This window comes from Euprymna scolopes, chromosome 34 (genome assembly GCF_053919585.1).
Source record: "Euprymna scolopes isolate OS-2025 chromosome 34, ASM5391958v1, whole genome shotgun sequence".
NCBI lineage: Eukaryota > Metazoa > Mollusca > Cephalopoda > Sepiida > Sepiolidae > Euprymna > Euprymna scolopes.
Window position 1 is genome coordinate 4,218,624 of NC_136515.1, and position 13,794 is coordinate 4,232,417.

At 37.2% G+C, this 13,794-nt stretch overlaps 2 protein-coding genes across 2 annotated transcripts in view; both read left to right on the forward strand.

Annotated features, from left to right (window-relative positions):
• Positions 1 to 647: 647 nt before the first annotated feature.
• On the forward strand, positions 648 to 1,436 carry LOC145259042 (uncharacterized). The gene has a single exon (XM_080116669.1). It carries the CDS (start codon positions 648 to 650, stop codon positions 1,434 to 1,436), a length of 789 nt encoding a protein of 262 aa, XP_079972795.1.
• Positions 1,437 to 6,617: 5,181 nt separating this feature from the next.
• The window catches only part of LOC145259034 (uncharacterized), a 37,062-nt gene continuing 29,885 nt past the window's right edge, over positions 6,618 to 13,794 (forward strand). The window contains exons 1-2 of the mRNA XM_080116662.1: positions 6,618 to 6,999; positions 10,882 to 11,390. Of these exons, the coding sequence (XP_079972788.1) occupies positions 10,888 to 11,390 (503 nt within the window). The 5' untranslated portion in view covers positions 6,618 to 6,999; positions 10,882 to 10,887. The remainder of the gene's footprint in view (positions 7,000 to 10,881; positions 11,391 to 13,794) is intronic.

The following is a 13,794-nucleotide window of genomic DNA, read 5'->3' on the forward strand; positions in this document are numbered from 1 at the left end:
TAACCACATATACGTACACACATACGAGCGTGAGGTCACTTCCTTTTTTTCTCCAAACGCATGCGCAGAAAACCAAGGTCCCACGCGCAGCCCCTTTTTCTTCCTCTTTCATCGGGTGGCTTTTGAGCTGACCAGTCGCACCAGATTTCGCCTCCCGACTACCAGTGGTCACTCCTCGTCAAAACATGTGCGCGGACGGTTAGCGACCTGCATACGTTCGCCCTTTCTTTCTCCCCCGTTTTCATAAAGCAGCAGTCGCTTTATGTGTGCCTTTTCATTTCCTCCTCACGTTTGGATTTTTCATCTTTTGAAATGAACATTAGCTTTTTATTTTTCTACGAAAAATAAACGTGTTCAAATTTATTCAGCGTTTTCATTCCTTCATTTTCTGTTTGTTTCATTGTATATTTTTGCAGCGGTTTGGTGTATTATTATATACTAACCCGTTACAAATTTGGTGACATCCGAACTTTAAAATGAAATGAACGTTTTTGAAGGAACCACGTGTTGAACTCTAACACAAATATTTACAAAACACACGGAAAATAACCGGACAGCCACGTGGAAGAATAACGTCAAACCGCGAACAAAAGACGAGTAAAATAATAATAATGTCACTACAACCCACGGAAACCCAGCATGAAACAATGACATTGAACATTCCACCCTTCAACCCGGCGAACACAAAAATATGGTTCGTCCAAATACAAGCTTTATTTGACGCCAAACGAATTACCTCACAACGAGCGCGTTATTGCTATCTCGTCGAGAAACTGCCTTTGGAGATAGTGGAAGAGGTTATAGATGTACTTAACAATGTGCCTGAAGAAAACCCATACGACACACTCAAGCAAGCCATTCTACAGCGAACCGGCGTTTCTAATGAAGCCATGCTGCGAAACCTGTTCACACAAGTTGAATTGGGAGACCGCACACCGTCGCAGTTACTACGACACATGAAATCCTTGTTAGGAGAAAATAAAATGTCTGACAGCATTATGCGTAGCTTGTGGATGAATAAGCTACCCGCGACAGCAAAACAAATCCTCGCGCCAATGTCTGAAGAGACGACGTTAGAAAAACTCGCCGACATAGCTGACCGGATACTCGAAAGTTCCCGAAGCCGACAAGTGTACGCACAACAACAGCAACCAGTGCAAACCCGAGACGAGGAGCTAGCGGAATTAAAGTCCACAGTGGAAAAGCTGTCACAACAATTAGCCGACGTTCTCCAAGTATGTCGACGTTACCCCAGTAACTACAACAACACGCGACAAAGGACCAGGCGAAGAAGCTCCAGCAGCAGGCGACACGGTTCACGTGATAGACAAAACATATGCTTCTATCACAGAAAATTCGGCGCGGACGCTCGACGATGCACTACACCCTGTGCGTTCAAAAAAACAGCACAGGGAAACGAATTTTCCAGCCAGTAACGACGACAACTGTAGCTGGAATACACAAAAAAGGTCGCCTGTTTTATATCCGTGACAAAATTCACGGATATAACTTCTTAATAGACACCGGAGCTGAAATCAGCGTCATACCGACACCGCATGGCCATCCAACGGGGACACATTTTCTCACTCTGCAAGCTGCTAACGGGACTAAAATACCCACTTTTGGAGAGAAAATGTTAAACTTAAACCTGGGAATGCGAAGGAATTTTGTTTGGAATTTCACCATAGCCAGCGTGACCACTCCAATATTGGGGGCAGACTTTTTAGCCCATTTTAACCTGTCTGTCGACATGACAAACCATTCGTTAACAGACAACGAAACGAAGATTTCGGTGAGAGGAACCACTTCAAAATTTTTAACCACCGGAATCAGCGCTGCCTTACCCGAAGATGCACACGTCCGCCAGCTACTCCAAAAATATCCTCAACTCTCCCAGCCATTTAAAAATACGGACCCTATCAAGCATAGCGCTAAGCACTACATCAAAACCACAGGACCGCCCGTCTATTCAACCCCCAGACGCTTGAAACCGGATAGATACAAATTGGCAAAATCCGAGTTTCAAGACCTACTCCAGATGGGAATAATACGGCCCTCGAAAAGTGCTTGGTCGTCACCACTCCACATGGTACAGAAAGCTGATAACACCACATGGCGCCCGTGCGGAGATTTCAGGCGTTTAAACGCAAAAACAATCCCAGATAGATACCCTATCCCCCACATCCATGACTTCGCCAACGGACTTCAAGGCGCCACAATTTTTTCAAAGCTGGACCTCGTAAAAGCCTATTTTCAAATTCCAGTCGCAGAAGAAGATATACATAAAACTGCACTAACAACACCATTCGGCCTTTACGAGTTCCTTAGGATGCCTTTCGGGCTTAGAAACGCCTGCCAAACTTTTCAACGTTTGATTGACGAAGTTTTCAGAGGTCTGCCTTTCATATTCGCTTATGTGGACGATGTTTTGATTGCCAGCAGAAACCTCGACGAACACAGACAACACCTTGAGCAAACCTTTAAAAGACTATCACATTTCGGACTGAAAATAAACACCGATAAATGTGTTTTCGGCCAACAAGAAGTTAAATTTCTCGGACACTTGATTGACAAGGATGGAATTTCACCTCTACCCGAAAAAGTAAGCGCTATTTCTGATTTTCCTGTACCGACATCTGTCAGACAGGTACGCCGTTTTGTAGGCATAATCAATTATTACCGACGTTTTTTGCCTAACTGCTCTACGTTACTCGCGCCTTTAACGGACATGTTAAAAAATCGGACAAAAAACCAACAGTTAGTTTTGGAGGGACCTGCACTCCAGGCCTTTGAAAAATCGAAAACTGCTTTGGAAAACTTCACCAAACTAACTTACGTCCAAGAGAGCGATACAACGAAACTCACACTAACAACGGATGCATCTGAAATAGCAGTAGGTGCAGTCATTCACCAGATTTCCGACAACAAAATGACCCCTATTTCATTCTTCTCGGCAAAGCTAAACAAGGCGCAGAGTAAATACAGCACTTTTTCGAGAGAGCTACTCGCGATTTACCTTGCAATAAAACATTTTAAACATCTGCTCGAGGGTAGAAATTTTTCCATCTGTACGGATCACAAACCCTTAACATTTGCTCTACACACACAGGTCGACAAATACGGCCCTCGAGAAATTCGACATCTCGATTTTATTGCCCAATATTCTACCGATATACGGTACATAAAAGGACACGAGAACATTGTAGCTGACGCTTTATCTCGCGCAACGATTGCTTCTTTAAATTCCGCTCCACTAAGTATGGAATTAATAGCACAAGAGCAATCAGCCGATACCACGCTTCCAGCTATAATGGAAAAGACTTCACTGAAGCTGGAAGAAATGCCGACACCATTCGGAACAACAAACTTCTACTGCGATGTATCGCAAAAACAACCTCGCCCGTATATTTCACCGAGCCTCAGACGACAAGTTTTTAATCACTTTCACAATTTGTCCCACCCAGGAAAACGCGCCACTGTGAAATTAATAGCGGAACGTTTTGTTTGGCCAAATATGAATACGGACATCCGTAGTTGGACCAAAACTTGCGTTCCGTGCCAAAAAAACAAAATACACAGGCACACCAAATCCCCTGCAGGAACTTTCAGTGTACCTGATGCCAGGTTCACCCATGTGCATATTGACTTAGTTGGACCCTTGCCCACTTCAAAAGGGCACACCCATATCCTTACTATAGTCGATAGATTTAGTAGATGGCCGACAGCAATAGCAGTCAGAGACACATCAGCCTCAACGATAGCCAGAGTATTCCTACAGGATTGGATAGCTATTTTCGGAGTACCCTCCGTAGTCACAACAGACAGGGGCGCACAGTTCCAATCAACTCTTTTCGCGGAATTTAATAATTTGTTGGGAACCAGACACATAAAGACTACTGCGTACCATCCGTGCGCAAATGGCATGGTCGAGCGCTTCCACAGACAATTGAAAGCGTCTTTAGCGATGAATGAAAACAGCGCGGACTGGGCAGACAATTTGCCGCTCATACTTTTAGCAATTCGCAACACTGTGAAGGAAGATTTGCAGAGCACGCCCGCAGAATTAGTTTTCGGATCAGCTTTAATTTTACCCGGACAATTCTGCGAAAACAATGCGAATATTGCCCCAACGACAACCTTCGTGACCGAATTAAAACGTAAAATGTCACAATTAAAATTCACTCCCACCAAAAAGACAGACACGAACATTTTCGTTCCAAGGGATGTTCACACCTGTAAATACGTGTTTATCAGGAACGACGCGGTCAAAAAACCACTCTGTCCAAATTATTCTGGACCCTATCTAGTTCTCGACAGAAGTGAAAAATATTTCACTATTTTAAAAAGAGACAAAAGAGACACTATAGCAATTGACAGAATCAAACCGGCATTTATAGACGAACAATTGCGCTTGTCCCCTAGTCCAATACAAGAAAGTACACACTCACAAACGGACGAAGAGACTACGAGAAACAATACACCAGAAACAACAACAAAAACTGGGCGAAAAGTTCATTGGCCCAAACATTTCAAACAATATATTACTTATTAAAAACACACATAAAAAAATAAATATAAAAAAAAAAATACATTTCTATACACATATATATATTTTTTTTCTTTCCCCAGGAGGGAGAGTATTGTCCAAACTTGTTTTCCACACGCACGCACGTATATACACAACTACGTATATACACCCCAGGCACGCACGCAAGCACACATACGCATTAACCACATATACGTACACACATACGAGCGTGAGGTCACTTCCTTTTTTTCTCCAAACGCATGCGCAGAAAACCAAGGTCCCACGCGCAGCCCCTTTTTCTTCCTCTTTCATCGGGTGGCTTTTGAGCTGACCAGTCGCACCAGATTTCGCCTCCCGACTACCAGTGGTCACTCCTCGTCAAAACATGTGCGCGGACGGTTAGCGACCTGCATACGTTCGCCCTTTCTTTCTCCCCCGTTTTCATAAAGCAGCAGTCGCTTTATGTGTGCCTTTTCATTTCCTCCTCACGTTTGGATTTTTCATCTTTTGAAATGAACATTAGCTTTTTATTTTTCTACGAAAAATAAACGTGTTCAAATTTATTCAGCGTTTTCATTCCTTCATTTTCTGTTTGTTTCATTGTATATTTTTGCAGCGGTTTGGTGTATTATTATATACTAACCCGTTACAGGTTTTATTTTTTTGATAATATAAGAATTTTTTTGTTTAAAAGTCATTTGGGAGGAACTTCTGCAGTATGCAGACGGCGGCTATTGTTATTGTTAGGGGTCGATAACTCCAATTTCTTCTTGGTTAAACAACGAGGCAAATAAGTAACAAACAAGATTTTTTAAAAGTTTTTGTGTAATTAAAGAAACTTTTTTTTTTCAAGTAAAAGATTAATTTTTTTGTTTTTTCGAAATGGTGGTTCTTAACATAGGGAGGGGTGTCTATTCAGAAAGCTGTTCTTAACATGGGGAGAGATGTCTATTCCGAAAGCCGTTCTTAACATGGGGGAGGTTGGGGGGAAGGTGTTTATTCCGAAAGCCGTTCTTAACATGGGGAGGTTGGGGGGTGTTTATTCCGAAAGCTATTCTTAACATAAGGAGGTTGGGGGGAGGTGTTTATTGGAGATATTCATTTTTTTTACAGTTTTCAGAAAAGGGATTTTACAAGTGTGTGCTGCTTACTGAATTTAACGATTTTCATTTCTTTCCAAGCTTTGTTTCGAAAAGTTCGTCCGCTACTTTGCAGCGCATTGATTGGCTGATCAACGTCTTACGTCACATTACAATCAAACCCGAGCGCATGAGTCATGCGCCGCATGACGTCATGTTCCGAGCAAAGCCGACCGGACGCTGAGTTACGTCTGGTTCAAAGTATGCACAAGTACCATTTATTGTATAAAAATGCATCAACACATAATTGTAAAAACATTTATATAAAAGTCTGTGTAAGAAAACATAGTTTTAATAAAACAATTTTGTAATGAAATAACATTGGATTTTTGTAAAATAAAATAGCTTTTTTTTTTCGAACAAATAAATAATTTAAATGAAACATTTTTTTTTTAAATTAAAGCAACTTTGAACGGTCATTTTTTTTTTTTTTGGTTTCGTAATAAAATGAGAAATGTTAAAAACTAAAGTAATGTTTTAAAATAAATATAATATGGTTTCGTTTTTCGTGTCTCCGTTCAGTTTCGTTAGATAACCAGTATCCACTTCCCGTAGCTTGATTTTTTTTCCGAGCAGTGATCTTGGACATTACCTAAAAAAATATACAAATTTATTTTCTTTTGCAGGAGAGGGGAGCTCGTTTTATAACTATATCTACCTCAGTATTTTCTATTTTTTGAGCGATTATTGAGACTCCTAAGTCATAATCCTCTCATGTCGGACATTTTTTGTTCAAAAGTAACATTCGAGATTTCTTGTTTTCTTTCTTTATTTTTTTTTTTATTTTTTTTAGCTAAATAAACTCTTTAAAATAAATTGAACTACTGAAAATTACAAAAGCTAGATAGAAAACGAATATCTAGAAAAATCAATTTTATTTTTCTAAAGCAACAGTATACAAGTAAAAATGTTTTAAAAAAATATTATGATATGTGTTTTCTCTTTTAAAAACAATATTTCCTTACAGAATGGCAATAAAATGTTTTCAATCGATATTAATTCAATAATGGACGAGTTTTCCTACCTAGCAAAAACGGACGAGTTTTCCGTGGACGAGTTCTCCGAGAAAACGAGTTTTCCTAAATTCATTTTTTTTTCAATTATATATATATAAAGAAATTAAAAAATATTTTTGTATCTTAAAAAATAAATGGATTTATTTTCTGTACTTTTTCGTGATTTTTCGTAGTTTTCCGTAGGTTGTCGTGATTTTCCGTGGTTTTCCGGAGCTAAAATTTTGAAAAAAAAAAGGAAAAAATCAATTTCTTCTCCAAGAAATGAGTTTTTCCATTCTCCACCAAAAAGTTTGGAACAAAAATCTGGAATAAAAAGGTAAATATTTTTTTTTATTCAATTTAATGTTTTGTATAATTTATTGATTTTTTTTTTCATCAAATATAATTAATTACAAAAATCGTTTTTGATGAAGTAAAAAAAAAAATGCTTGTTTTTTTTTTTCAGTTTTTGAAATTTATTTTCATTGTTTAATAAAGTCTCATAAATAATTATTTTATTTGTTGAATTTTGAACAAAAAAACAACATTGAAAATTGAATTAAAATATTTATTTTATTGCACGAACAAAACGGTATTTGTACAGTTTAACGAAGACATTAAAAAATGAAAATAATGAAAATATTATATTGTATGTACTCGTTATGAAATGAAGTTTTCATTAAAAAATAAAATCCTTGTATAGTTTTAATCAAGACATTAAAAAATGAAAATATCGAAAAAAGGTTATATTGTACGTATCCGTTATGAAATGAAGTTCTCCGAAAAATAATTTCACTGAATTTCATCAAGTAGTTTTTTGTTTTTTGTTTTTTTAAAGCGGAAAAACAATTTATGATACCGAGCAAAAGGTTCGATTTTTAAGAAAAAAAAAAGCTAGTATTAAAAATAGGGAGGGAGTGTCGGCACTTTAAACGGAGTTGTCTCCCCGTGGCGTGTTCAAAAATTTTCAGTTCAAAACTGTACAAGTAGTTTTTCTTTTTTTTTTTTTTACAGAGGAAAATCAAATTTTAATGAGATCGATTGTGTCGCGGACATCGTGCTTATTTCGCCGACGAGGGGTTGGCTTTAAACGAAAAAGTGATTAACAAAGGACAAAAAAAAAAAAAAAAGGGATTAAAAAAAAAACGGTGATTGGAGTTATCTCCCCTGGAGCCCCCTCCTCGTCCGCGAAATAAACAAGATGGCCGCAACACCATCGATCTCATTAAAGTTTGATTTTCCTCTGTTAAAAAAAACTGCTTGATAAAATTGTGATTTTTTTGTATGAAAATTTTATTCCCATAATGAGTACGTAACTTGATTAAACTAAATAAGTACCAATAAAACAATTAGGATATATTAAACGTTTATATATATGTAAGTGAAAGTGTCTGTCTGTCTGTCTGTCTGTGTACATTTCCCTACACAATAACTCTGCTAATTTTCAGTCTACAGACTCGAAATTTCATATACAGGGTAGTGAGATTTGGGAAAATCTTTGTAATAAGTTTTCGGCCAGAAATTTGGCTGTTAAGGGGTCAAAGTTCAACGATTTAACCTTTGAGAACTCTCCCAAACTCCTCCACCAATTTTGGGTTGAAACACTTGAAATTTTAGGTATAGGTTCCTTGGACATGGATCTAACTTAATAATTTGAGCCCAAAACAATGAATCTTAACGGGTCATAATAGGGGTCAAAGTTTAAAAAAATTTGACCTCTGCAGTCTCCACCAAATTACTCAGACAATTTCTGATCTAAACATTTGAAATTTTACATAAAGGATATTCAGAAATAGGGCAAGTTTGTAATCGGTTTAGGTCGAAAATTTGAGCTATAAATATATAAATCTATGTATGTATGTTTGCATGTCTGCCTAAAACTTTCGACAGAGGAGACGGATTTTCACAAGATCAGTATGGTTTTGAAGCTTGACCCTTCAGACGACAAATACCGAAAAATTGGCTAAAAACATTAATTTCTTCACCCTCAACTGGGCACTTTTCTACATGAAGGGGTCACTTTTTTCGCCGATATTTTCGAAAGTCATCCCCTCTTTTTAATTGTCTAGCCTTAATTTAAACCTACGTCACTTTCGGTTTGGTGGTGGTCGTAACAGCGAAGACGTCACATTCTTTTCCTCCTTTGCTGTCCAGGTTCGAGCCTGCCTTCCTACTACCAACTTTTTTTTTTCTTTTTTTGCTCAACACACACCTCCAAACACCCGGGCAATGCCGGGCACCCATGCTAGTATATATATATATATATATATTCATCCAGAGGAAGTCTCGAAATAAAGACGAAACGTTGATGAACACATAATACGGTTTGCTCCTTTTTATTTTCTCTATTTTGTCGGAATATTATTTCCATTATTTTCATCATATATATATATATATATATATATATATATATATAGTCATCCACATACAGTACTGTTTCGCTGTTTCACAGCTCATCGGTGCAGCTAGACAAGCAACTGCCTTAAGCCAGGATCGAAACCCGACTGGCCAAATGACAGTCAAGGCTTCTCACCATTATGCTATACGGCTGCTGCTGTGTGGGTAATGAATACACGATGTTTTTGACATCGTCCAAATGCCTCCGCTCGATTTGTTTACACAAAGAGCGTCGCTTAATACGCTAATGGCAGTTTGTATATCACTTCCTGAAATGCTCAACCCAAGATAGGGAGCATTATTGTCATCCAAATACAGTACTGTTTTGCTGTTCACAGCTTATCAGTATATATAAAAGTGAAATTGTATGTGTGTGCTTGTGGGTGTATATTTCCCTACAAAACTACTCTGTCAATTTTGAGTCTACAGACTTAAGATTTGACATAAGGGGTATTGAGATTTGGAAAAATCTTTTTAATCGGTTTTCGCCCAGAAATTTGGCTGTCAAGGGGTCAAAGTTTAACAATTTGACCTTTGACAACTCTACTAAACTTCTCTGCCAATTTTGGGTCTAGACACCTGAAATTTTAGATGTAGGTTACTTGGACATAGCTCAACCTTTTTTTTTTATTTGATTTGAACCCAAAACAATAAATGTTAAGGGGTCAAAGTTTTAAAAAATTTGACCTCTGTGCTCTACCAAATTACTCAGCCAATTTTTGGTCTAAATTTTGGAAATTTTAAATAAGTGTATTCAGACATATAATAAGCTTTTTAATCAGTTTTTGGCCAAAAATTCGGCTTCCAAGGGGTCAAAGTTCAAAGGATTTGACCATTGTGGCCTCTAGCAAACTATTCAACCAATTTTGGGTCTAAACATTTGAAATTATACATAAAGGATATTCAGACATAGGGCAAGCTTTTTAATCAGTTTTTGGGAGAAAATTTGACTGCCAAGAGATCAAAGTTGAAAGAGTTAACCTTTGTAGACTGTACAAAACTCTTCCGCCAATTTTGGGTCTAAACACTTGAAATTTTAGATGTAGGTTACCTGGACATGAGTCAAACTTTTTAAGATATTTATACATATGCACATAAAATTATGAACAGTACATAGGGCCCAAGCAAAGCTGGGCTGAACTGTTAGTATATATATATATATATATATATATATATATATATATAATATATGTGTGTATGTATGTATATATGTATTTTTTTTTTTTACAGAGGAGTCTAACTTATCAAGGCCCGGAGGCCATTTGAGGATAAGGGTTAATGAGTGTACAGTGGTCAAAGAGACATGTTGTAGTAACCGTTAGTAGTGGAAATTTGGTAAATTGGATAACTTAAGGGGATGACTCATTCAGAATTTGTTCACATTGGACTTGAAGACAACCATATTGTAGTCAGTTCCACACGCGTGCAGTTCTAAGAAAGAAGCTTTGTTCATAGAATCTACATTTTGGTTTGGGCACAGATAAAAGTCGGGGAAATTATTGAGAGTTGTTTCAGTTAGACGAGTTTTTTTCATAAAAGCCAGTACAAGAGAGACCATAGATTGGAGCTCAGACGAGTACTTGCCATGAAAATAATGATAAAGCAGAGATAGGCTCGCAACATCTCTTCTGTGGGAAAAAAGTCACAGGGACGAAAAAAGGGAATCCTCCACTAGACTACAAAGTCTATTTTGAACTCCATCAAGGCAGGATAAGTCCCGAATTCAGAACTTTAAAACTTTTATTATTTTTATATGTATATAACAAATATTTGTGCTTTTCTGATATTCTCAATAATTAATTGAAAAAAAAATTTTTTTCAGAAAATCATGAAGAAAGTTAAACGAATTGCCAGTTTTACTTTATTTTCAAACGATTTTAAAAGCAAACTCACGACTGCGTATCCGTTTTTGCCGGCGGATCAAATCCAGCTGAAGCTCCGGCAAAAATGGAAGAAATTAAGTCCAAGGGAGAAGGAACCCTATTACAAAGACGTACTTTGTTCCGTGGAGAACGTCATTGGCACAAAAAAGAAAACTGGCAAACAAACTAAAAGCCAAAGAAAGACGCCAAGAAAAGACGAGAACGTTGATTTGGAAGAATTAACTATTTTTGATGACGATCTAAAACTGAAGTATGTCAACGTATCGAAAAAATATTCGCCTGATGATGCATTCGATATAAACAAAGACGATAAGTTTTATGAAGATTTTAAAAGGTCTCCGAAAAAATCTCTGAAAACCTACAAAAGCAGTAGAAACAATATCGAGCAACCAATTCCTATGGTTATTGATGAAACTCCGTTCGGGCAACAAGGAATTCTTAAAAAAAGGTAACTTGGATTTTTTAAAAGTTTTATTTTGGTTTTTAGAAATAATAAATTCTAACTGACTATCTACTGTAGTGTTATGTTTGCAGGTTGAACCAAGATTTGAAGCAATGTGTCCCCCTCTCCATAATAAGTAATGATTATCTCCCTTTCTTGTGTTAAAAGAATTGATCAAGCCCTCTCCTCACTAACTGTTATGTTTGAAGGTTGAACCAAATAACGTATAAGGCAATACAAATGAAGACTCAATAAACAAACGTAGATCAATAAGAAGTGTATTAAGAAAAGTATATTTACAGTATATTTACATAATGGTTGTCAGGTAAGAGAGTCTTGGCTGGAGAACATATCTGCTCTCGGCTCAGCCTTCGGTGGCTTCTGGTTAACACACACTCAGACTAACCGAGTCTTGTTATTTATGTGTAATATTATCCACATATGTAAATGAGTGGGTGCCACCACAACATGTAGCATTATCTAAACTCTAAACTAATCTATCTAAACTAAAACAAGCAAAATGTTATTTATCTATTCCTATTATTTTTGAGATGAGGATTGATAATTTGCATTTTTCTGACTACTGTTCTCATCTTGGGTGTCATTTTTCACGTTTTGGTTTATGTAATCTCCAATCTTCTTCAGGCGTATTTTGACGAACCCAGGAATCGTTCTGTTGAACTCGGCAATCGGTACGAAAAAGTGGTAAAAAAAAAAATCAAATATATAACAAATGAATGTTAGCAAAGGAAAAATAAATTACTTTTCTATCTGTTGGATTTCTATTACTGTACACATAGATTCGAAAAAATTGTCAAAAAACAAATATATAACAAATAAATGTTATCAAAGGCAAGAAAAGTTACTTTTCTACCTAACTGGATAAGTTTTTAGTGTTTTTATTTAATGTAACATGTTTATTCTGCTTGAAAAACATACACTGTTTACCGATGTATTTGAAAATTTATATAGTAAAATAATCCACTTAACTTTTATATTTACATGAAAATATAAGTTTAAATATGAAATGAAAATTTTAATAACTAAGTCTTGGAATTTTTAAAAAATTTGCACAAACATTAAACATGATATGAGTAAAAAAAGTAACAGAACAGATTTTCCGGTAAAACTCCAGTTGCCCCCCCCCTCTCCCTAGGGATGCCTTTCGGTTATAATGGCTAAAATTGACACTTTTGTGCTTATTAAAAACAAATTGATGCCTTGGATTTTTATAAAACTTTTTGAAAAGTTGTAACTCTTGGGTGTACCCCAGGGGCTATTTTAGGGCTAATAAAAGCACTCCATTTTTAGGACTATTTTACCATATTTGTCCCAAATTTTCTGTGTATGTCTATTTAGCATGTACGACTGTCGAGGACAACTTGGATTTTTCTCACTTAAGAAGGATTTAATTACATTACTTAAGAAGGATTTAATTATATGTGTATTCTTCCAGTGATACCATATGATCTAATTTTCCTTAGAAGACCATCGTGCCATACCCTGTCAAAAGCCTTAGATATATCAAGGGCAACCGCTCTACCCTCCCCTGTTTTGTCCAGTGCACAGTTATATGTCAGAGACTACAGTTAAAATATCTGCTGTTGAACGGGCTTGCCTAAATCCATATTGTTTGTCAGTCAGGAGTTTAGTAGCTGTTAGGTGCTGGACTAGGGCTTGATTAACTAAGGACTCAAATATTTTGGCGAAAAGTGGGAGGAGGCTAATGGGGTGATAATTTAGTGGGTCAGTTCTTTCACCAGAATTCTTGAAGACTGGTACCACAGAAGCGGTTTTCCAGCAGTCAGGAAAGCAAGATTCGCTAAGGTATTTCTTGTAAAGTTTAGAGAAAACTGGGGTAATCTCAGCAGAGCATTTTTTTTTATTAGCACAGCCGGGATGAGATCTGGTCCACATGCTTTTGAGGTGTCTAGGTTTTTTATGATACCATGTACCTAAGAAGGGGTGATTTTCAAATCGTCTAGTGTGGCGTCTGTCTGCAAAGGAAAGTCAGGGAGGGAGTGGTGTGTCAGGTCCAGTGTGGAGTTTGAGGCAACCCGACTGGCAAGCAGATTTGCCTTGTCGGTTGCCATGCAAGCAACCTCATGATTGTTTGATAGTGGGGGAATCGTTGACTGCCCATTATTTGCTACACTGTTGTAGATTTTCCAAAAATCCCGGGTTCCTAATTTCTGTGCTTCAATGCGTTTCCTGGTGGTTTCAGTGTAATCTGTCTTAGCTGTCGTTATTACTCTCTTACAATTATTTCTGGCTTCTATATATTCTGTCTGTTTAAACTGGACTTATGTCGGTTGAATCTGTGGAATGCATGCTGCCTTTGAGCAATAGCAGCTGCACAAGCAGCGGTAAACCATTGGGGAGAGCGGGGTTTGCTATAGAATTTCCGTGC

Excerpts from the sequence above, each read along its gene's own strand:
- LOC145259042 (XM_080116669.1), top strand. The coding sequence starts at position 648 with ATGACATTGAACATTCCACCCTTCAACCCGGCGAACACAAAAATATGG.